The sequence below is a fragment of the Cupressus sempervirens genome, chromosome 3, assembly GCF_028749045.1.
Source record: "Cupressus sempervirens isolate cs-2001-9-10 chromosome 3, ASM2874904v1, whole genome shotgun sequence".
Classification (NCBI taxonomy): Eukaryota; Viridiplantae; Streptophyta; class Pinopsida; order Cupressales; family Cupressaceae; genus Cupressus; species Cupressus sempervirens.
This window is the reverse complement of record NC_143120.1, coordinates 731636889-731646133: the sequence shown is the minus strand read 5'-3', so window position 1 is coordinate 731646133 and position 9245 is coordinate 731636889. Positions and strand designations below refer to the sequence as shown.

General features: G+C 35.0%; 1 protein-coding gene across 1 annotated transcript; it reads right to left on the bottom strand.

Moving 5' to 3' along the window:
• Positions 1-1076: 1076 nt before the first annotated feature.
• Positions 1077-1927, bottom strand: LOC149568853 (RING-H2 finger protein ATL39-like). Its single transcript, XM_089817633.1, has one exon. The coding sequence runs from the start codon at positions 1895-1897 to the stop codon at positions 1370-1372; it is 528 nt and encodes a 175-aa protein (XP_089673759.1). The 5' UTR covers positions 1898-1927; the 3' UTR covers positions 1077-1369.
• Between the last annotated feature and the right edge of the window lie 7318 nt (positions 1928-9245).

Below are 9245 nucleotides of genomic sequence, written 5' to 3'. Positions count from 1 at the left end.
AACAAGGGCATGCAGATGCACACTTAATATAAATGAAAATAAGATGGAAAGACAATTGAATTTGGCTACTTTGTGAAATAAGATGTAAAATAAAGAAGACAGAGTAGAACTATTAGTTATTTGCCAAGGGTTTAAGGGAGATTTCATTGGTATTAAGATTATGTTATTGATCCAACTATGTCAAATTTAGATAGAGACCGAATTAATGATTTGAGGAGATCAACATAAAGGAAAAGTGTAGCTTAGGGAAGATATAGCTATGGGCTGGAATAGAGGATGTTGTTAAAACTAATAACAAGTAGAAGATGTTTTAAACCAAATGTATTTTGATGGCAAGGGACCAAGACCTTTGTGCAACACAAAAGCACTATAATTTGCAATGACTACTATGTGAGATGTATTTGCAATCTAAAGTTGTAATAAGGTGGTTGTTAATTACCTATTTTGAACCTCTTTCCTTTAACAATTGCAAATTATTTTGTGTCATTTTATCTAGTTGTGAGGTGTTATAGAAGAATGTCATTCCTTCTACACCCTTAGTTAACATAGAATTAATTTAATTAAATCAATACTGTGACTTTTAATTTCTGGATTTGATTGTGTAGAGTTTTTTTTAACCATCAACGTAAAAAATCCCCTCAAATCAGATGTAACATAACCATACTCCCTCACAAAAGCCTGTCCAATTAGGTTCAAAATGGTGCGGGCTATCCTTCCCACAAAATGTACTCAGATCTGCCATTTTTTTTTCCATTATTTATGATGTTTTCTGCTATTTACCATTGAAGTCATCATGAAATCACATTGAAATTTTGGTAAAAATCTATTGTATTTTTATAATTTTGAAAAAAAGTCAAAGATGCACTTTCTTAATTCTGAAATAAAGTTGAAGATGCATTTTGTACGAAGGATAGCACTGTCCCTTCAAAATACCCACTGTTCTGATTATGCCTAGCTACTGCCTCAAGACAAAATACCTTTCACTTGAAGAGTCAGATACCCTTCAGTGAAGAACGGGCCAGCCAAGTGAGGTCCTGACCTAGGCTAGTCAGATACCCTTCATTTTAGAGGCCAGATACAAGATACCCTTAATTTAAGAGGTCACCTCAGTCACATACAATACAATATACTCTTGTTACCAGAGGCCTGGCCAGCCAGGTAAGATCCTGGCTGAGGCCAAACAAATGCAAGATACCCAATTCAAAACTGCCCACAGGGAAGGGCATAAAGGAATCTCTGAATAGCAAAAGAATAGATGCTCTCATATCATATCTCAATTAAATCAAATAATAAAACAGAAACTGTAATGGAAAGTTACAATCTCTATTTCTGCCCTTAACTGAATCCTCTGGTACTCAAACATCAAATGTTAAGAGGGCATATCAATGACTGTAGAGTGAGGAATGCGATCATTGGAATTGGAGCAACATTGTTCATCTTTGGGTAAAGCAGCAGCTCTACAAAGTGGGCAGATGGGGCTCTTGGTGAGCCATGCACCCGCACAACCAACATGAAAGCAGTGTTTGCATGTGGGCATCAGCAAACATTTGTCTCCGTCCATGAACTGATCCAGACACACACAGCAATCCAAATCTTCACAGATGCTCAATTCCTCGGCAATCTTCTCGTCACTCTGTTTCTCATTCCTCTCATCATCCCCCTCACTCTGCTTCTCATGATGGTGGCAGTTGCAGATGAATGTGGGAAGCTTCTGAATGTCATCCATAGAAAGCCCAGCATTTGCCCTCTTGCTGCTGCCATCCCCAATTGCAATTGTAGCATTTGCAGCGTTGGCTGAGGCAGAGCGCAACATATGGTAGGCCAACCAGATGTAAACCACAACAACCAGAGCGGTTCCTCCACAGGGGATTAACATGGCCTGAAATGAGGTCGACATGGCTTCAAAAGGGTGAAGAGAAGGGCAGAAAGTAGAATATTTTTCAGATAAAAAACAAGCGATTTGAGACCGTATTTATATGGCAATGGTGATCTCGATCATGTGCATTTTGACCCCTGTGCATTCAGCATTTAGAGTTTCAGAATGTGGTTAGAATTGTTCGTTTTTAAGGGGGTCTTTCTTTTATTGCGAATGCTGTGGACTCGTGCACCTGGCTGTCTCCGCCGATTTCTGTGCCCTGCATTCAATTGCAACCGTTGCTTGTTTTGTTGGGTTTGAAGAGGAGCAAACAAGGCTACATTTCGTGTGTTATACTCCACCTAACAATCAGAAATTGGCTCTTCAACTTGAGGTTTTCCACAATCTATTAGGCCCCATTTGGTTGCTGGAAGATGAGGGCCGGGTTATCAGGGGCAAAATCAGGTTTTGCAAAAAAACTTTGTTGTTTGGTTGGTTAAAATTATAACCTGGTTTTCAATTTCATCTTCCAATTTTGGTCAAAAATTGGAAGAAGTTTCTTCCAGTAAAAAGGTGGAATTCGAAATTAAAACCAAGTTTTGAATTTTATGACAGTTTTTTTAATAATATTGTGGGGTCCACAATATATTCATCTTCCGTGTCAACCAAACGGACCATTGGCTTTCCAAACCACAAAACCAGGTTTTCAAAAACCTGGTTATAAGATAACCTGGTTATGTCAAAAATTCATCTTCCCCAACCAAACAGGACCTTAGAGTGGTATAGAATTTTAAATCTTGATTGTGTAAAATTCTAAGTGTCCCCTCCTTAAGATTTATAGTTTTCTATTCAACTGTTATATCAATTTTAATCTATTATGTATTACAATTTTAATTTTTTTTGACGGAGATTCAGCTTTTTCGTCTAGTTTGTTTGGTTAAGAACCAAGGATTGAGGGGTATCCATTCTGCCAAATTCGGCACGATCTCGGCCTCATCCCTTTTAGATGTCAAAAGGCCCTTGGTAGACTGGGGAAGTTGAAAGGCTCACAATATTAATTTTTACTATAAGTTCTACAACACATTTTATATTCTATTGTAGATTCTATAAGAAATATTTTAAACTTATTTATTTATTAATATTCAAATAATACAATACATTTTTAGTGTAATTTAAGCATATCTATTTTTATTGAATTTTAATATAAATTTTATAATAAATTTTTATTATAGAATTTGCAGTATAAATTTCATTTGTAAATCTTTTTGTATTATTTATTTAAAAAAATTAAAAATTAAAAAATTTAGAAAAAAATCAATATTATATTATAAGTGCTCTATTATGAAATTATTACACATTTTCAATTGTATATATGTGTCTTCTAGAGCAATATGTATATGTATAGTATAATTATTAACATGGTATTTATGTAACATATATTTTAAAAGTGAATATTATAAAGTATTTTTTGGGTAAAAAATAATCATTAAGGTTGATGCTTCATTGTTAATTTTTTATATTATTTTGTAGAAAATATTAGAGTATGAGTTGTCAAAGTGTGTATATAAAAAATTAAAATAGCTCTTTAGTTAAAAAGGATTAAGTAAATAAATTTTAAAAATTAGTAAATGGGTAAATTAAAAAATAATTCTTAAATACACAAAATTGTTCTTCACTAAATAATATATTTAAATAAGACTTAATTATTAAATAAATATGTAAATAAAATAAAAATGTTTTAAAATAATTCTGAGTTTATAGTTTTGGCAGTAATCGTCAATGGAGTTGACCCTTACATTACACTAGTCAAGAGGTTGTCAAAAGATCAACAAATATGTTGCAAGTTACAACAAGGCCACAAAAGGCACACTAACAACAAAGAAACTAGTCTTCCACAAAATAGTCACTAGAAGTACAATAGGCCACAACAAACCACTTATAATGCAGAGACCAAAATAGACCACTAGTAATCATCTCTTAGCAACTCATAGAGTGGGGTACATTGGAAACCAAAATGGTGCCCAAAACCATCATGTAGAAAATGAAATCATTTCCCCTTTTGAAAAACCACTTCCCCTCTACAAAACACCTTTCTGTCTCAATATAAAAGGAGCTCACCTCTATAGTAACAAAAAAGAAAGAGACCAACTAAAAGGAGAAAACAAAACAATTTCATTCCACATCTAACCAACCATAGAAAGGTGAGGCTTGCATAAAGTTACAAACCTTATTTTTCATGAAGAAAATTTCCACCTTCATAGGAGACACATCCACCTCCATAGGAACCATGAAGAGGAAGGTGCAAACAAAATGTGGTAGCTCCCAATAATGGTGAACAATATTATCCCAAAGTTAGTTGTAATCCATAACCAAAAACTACATGCCAAAATGAGCCCTTGAAAACTTGTAGCGAACAAATGAACAAATAAGAGAAAAAGACCATTGTCCTTACCAAATAAAATAGATAGTCTAACTAATAATACATAAGGAAAATTGTAATACATAACAACCTCCATTACAGCTCAGTTGAAACTCATGAAGTTCTAATTGGTATTCAAAGATAAATATCAGCCCACTAAAACCACCTCCAATTTAAGTAACTTCAATAGGCATGATCTTAATCTACAACTTTATCATACCCAACAACCAAGGCGTAGCCCCCTACACAAGACACAAAGAGAGTGAGAAATTCCCATAAGAACCTAGTTTCCATTACATCAAGATCACATTGCTAGGAATCCAAACCATAAACGATGTAGGAGCATCAAGCTCAAATTTTGTGGACATATGGTTTGCGCAGTTGGGGATATGTTTGAGGTGTATTAGTGGACCTTGTCCTATGTGAATATGATGATTGGAGTAATCATATTGGAGTTAGAGCCATTTGGTGAATGTTTATCGCATGTTCTTGATTTATTAGAAGACTTTGGAGATTATATTCGCGAACTTTGATCTAAGGGAGTTGGTGTGTACACTCTTGGTTTTGGATCAATGGATGGCATGTAGACCTATGCCTAAGGGTGTGTGCTCCTATGTGGTCTTTTGAGTTAGTTATGCATTTTAAACTTGGGGGCTTCTCCAAAGTATTGAATTATTTCATGTATTTAATATTTGTTGCAAGTCGACTTGTGGTTTGAGGGTGTATTTAATGTGGGTGTTAATTTAATGTAAGGGTTTCTAGGCCCACTTGTGGCTTGGTTTAGTATAAGTAGGGGGATCTTGTGAAATCTAGAGAATTGTCATTCAGCATGGAGAAGATGGAATAGTTGGGAGGAGCAAAGTTTAGTAAACCTAGTAGTTGAGTGTGGACTTGGGAAACAAGAAGGTTTCTTAGTGGCTTGCAAGCACAAGTTTTGATTCTTTTTGGAGTTTCTATCAAATTGTGGGTTTGGTCTAGCTAGTGGTTGGATCTTGTGAGGCCTTGCATAATTACTACTATAATTGCTTATGTATATGACCATAACCCAGAAGGCCTTAAAGTTGGGCATGTTGGATGTAAATCTTATGACTATATTATGAGAATTGATATTGTTTTGGATCTAAATATATGTGTTGTTGTGTATATTTCATTGTGTGGTTAATTATTAGGGGCTAGGACATCTCCTTTGGAGAATCTCCTTCCTTGTGCTGTATCAAGTGTTGTCAGAGCAAGGTTTGATTGGTTGGAGATTATCAGATTTAGTTGTTGATCTCATTGTTGAGAGAAGGTTGGAGCAAAGTTCAATCTTGTGGTGTATTGTTCTTTCTGGGGTCCTGGATTTCTAGGTTGTGAGGTGGCCGATTGTGGTTCTAACTTGCAATTGCAAAGGACCTGTAGATAGATCTTCATATGAAGATATGGTTGTGAAGATGACAAATTGATCTCATTGAGTGAAGGGTGGATCTAGTTGGAGATTTATTGCAAAGGGTTTGTGAAGATCTTGCGAGATGCCTCCGAGAAGATTAGACCCTGTGATGATTTTAGATCTTTGTGATGTGGTGGAGACAAAGATAATTGAGGCATTTACTACGGTGGATATTTATTTGTCTAAATAAGTTGAAGATAAGGAGAATAAATTTTTATTCTACTAGAGTTGGATTTTACCAATCAGAAGGAGATTGGTCTGGTTGGTTATGAAGATTGTTCAGAGCAGAAGATATTTTTCTATTGAGAAAGAGTTAAAGGATGACTTCATTAAAGATTAAGAGGTATGTGTGGTTGGTTTTGTTGATCAGTTTGTGGAATATTATATGAAACCTAGAGAGCAACTTGTGGTTTTTACTAAGATACCTGAGCTTACCAAAGAGATTCCTAACCTTGTCCAAATTGGAAAGGAGATTTGTTTTCATGACTAGTTGGTTGTGTCTAACATGAAAAATGAAAAGCATCTTGTTATGGACAATGGAATTTCTGGTTATGAGGATTTACATATGGATGATGATTTACATATATGGATGAGGATTTGCATATGGTTGTTGATTTGGATCTAAATTCATATGTTGTTGCTTAGATAATTGAGGATGTACCAGTTACTACTAATATGGTTGATCCGGATCTCCATATTATTGTTGATATGGATATGGTTTTGGCTTCAAATGTTGTTGCTTATATGGTTGGAGATTCTATTGTGTAGATGTTTCTATTGATGTGGAGTTTGATGTTGTTGGTGTGGATTCACTAGTTGCCAATGTCGTTGAGGATCGACGTCATACTATTGATTTGGATGTGTATATTCCTAATGTGGATATGCATGTAGTTAACATGGCCAAGGAATTACATGTTTCTCTTATTGTGGATTTGAGTTTACATGTTGTTGATTTAGTTCTGGAGTTACATGATGTTTGACATAGTACAAGACAGAAGAATCCCCAAAGGAGATGTCCTCGCCCTCAGCAAACAACCACACAACAAAATATAAACAATAACACGAAGGTTTAGATCCACACAATGCCAATTATCATAATAAGATTTTCACCCAACATACCTAGCTATAAGGCCTTCCTAGTTATGGCCAAATACATCATCAATTACAATAAAAGTTCAACAAGATCTTGCAGGATCCAAACCACTAGCTAGTCAAGATCCACAACTTGGTAGAGAACTCCAAGAAGAATCTAAACTCATGTTGCAACCCACCAAGTAACCTTCTTGTTTTCCAATCCACGCTTAGCTACTAGTTCTGCTCAAGTTTCGCTCTCTCAACTACTCATTCTTCTCCATGATGAAATAACAATGACTCTAGACTCCACAAGACCCTCTACTTATACTAAGCCAAGCCATAGGTTAGCCTAGCCAATAACATTAATTAAATACATCCACATTAAATATACCCATCAAGCCATAAGTTGGCTTGGCTAAAAATATTAAATACATAACATAAATTAAATACTTAGGACAACCCCCAAGTTTACAATGCATAACTAACTCATAAGGCCACATAAGAATGCATGCACTTAGACATAGGTCCATGTGCCATCCAACGATCTGAGTCCAAGGGTGCACACACCAACTCCCTTAGATTGAAGCTTACAAACACAATCTGTAAAGCTCTGCCAATAAATAGGAACACATTACCAACAACCACTAAAATGGGTCAAACTCCAAGGTGATTACTCATGACATCACATACACTTAAGGAAAGGTTCCCCAATATGCCTCGAATAGATCCCCAACTGCGCGAGTCATAACTCCACAAATCTGAGCATGAAGCCCCTGTATACAGGATTGTTGACTTCCCTAAGATGCTCCTATATCAATGTTGCTGACATGGATTTTATTTTTGAGGATGATACTTTTTTCTAGTTGTGATCAGTTGGAGGAATTGTTGGCAAAGCATTATGTTTAGTTTGTTCCTAGGAATGAGAATGTTGATTGGGTTGTTGAGATTCTTTTGATTTTGATGTTTAAATGGATGAAATAGAGATGGTTGATGTGTAGATTGGTTTAATTTTCCTTGATGGGTTGGAAGCCTTGGTGAAGATGAAGTTGGTTGCAAATATTTCTTTGGCATCAAAGTATGGGACATACTTTTTTATCTACCTTGGGAGTTTGATGCAAGAGCATCAAGCTCAGATTTTGTGGACATATAGTTTGCACAATTGGGGATGTGTTTGAAACATATTAGTGGACCTTGTCTTATGTACGCATGATGATTGGAGTAGTCCAAAACCATGTCCTTATAATCAAGGTGAACCTAAAACTATGTCTTTTGAGGAAAAGAGGAAGAAGGATATTTAAAAAGGAAAAAGGGGTGATACACCAATGTTGAAATTTGAGCTACGCCTACATGTTTATCTTCTTTGAATTTAATAAGTATCATTAAACTATTTTATACTCCCTATATTATCAACCTTATCTCAATATGAAGCCAAAAAGTCAATAAAACCTATTAGCCCCAACTGATATTATAATTGATAGTGAGAGATTGTTAGGTGGTGATGCTATGAATGTATGTAAAAGAGTTATATCAGTTGTTATTTCATCATTGATGTCAATGTCTTAGTTGGCTATACATTATGCTAACTCATGAAAGTACCATATCATTATATTGATGAAGACGATTTGATTGATGAAGAGGATTTGAAGAAACTATGATGAATTCAGTGTTGATATGTAAGGTATTCAATGGGTACTTGAATGAGTTGGACAACATGATTATGTAATATTGGTTTGATCTTTTTATAATCATGTATTGATGAGAAGTATTGAAGATCACAAGCTTAGTTGAGTCACAAGGTTAATGAAGGGAAATTGTATTCACCAAGTGACTACACTATTGCCTAAGTGATTGGTAAAGAAGGAAGAATGTAGTATTGCCCAAGCAAGTAGTATTAACAAAGTTATATGTTTCCTGAGTGATTGTAATGGTTATCGAGTGATAGCCAGATGAAAAATTTTAGGAACTTGGAATATGAGGCCAACTTTTGATGGAAATTTGGAAAGTTCAAGAATGCCTAATGCGATAGGAAAATTTTGTTGCAAGATCAACGATGGAGAAAATTAAAGAAGGATCCGATGAAGGAAATTGAAGAAGGATAAGGACGAAAAAAAAGTTCTATGTAAGGTTATATTTTCTATGTTTCTAAATTCATCATATCAAGGAATTTTGTTGTAAACCTAAGATCAACGATTCTAATTATGCGACAAAAAATGGAAGGATTTGGAAGCATTGAGAAATCTATTTGAGGAGAGCAAGACAGTTTTAGGTTGTTGGTTCAAAATGTTGATTTGATAATGTTAATTTCATTAGGTTGATGATTTTGGTTCAAAGTTCTTGTTAATCATATTGTCAAGAGGAGATCAAAGTGCGAAGAAGAAGAAGGGTTAAAGAAGCATTAAGCCAAGTGAACCAAGCATAGTAGAGAGAAGACAAGAAGAATAATTTATGGAAGAAAAAATCAACTGAGTGAG

Coding starts and splice junctions, on each gene's coding strand:
- LOC149568853 (XM_089817633.1), bottom strand. CDS start 1,897: ATGTCGACCTCATTTCAGGCCATGTTAATCCCCTGTGGAGGAACCGCT.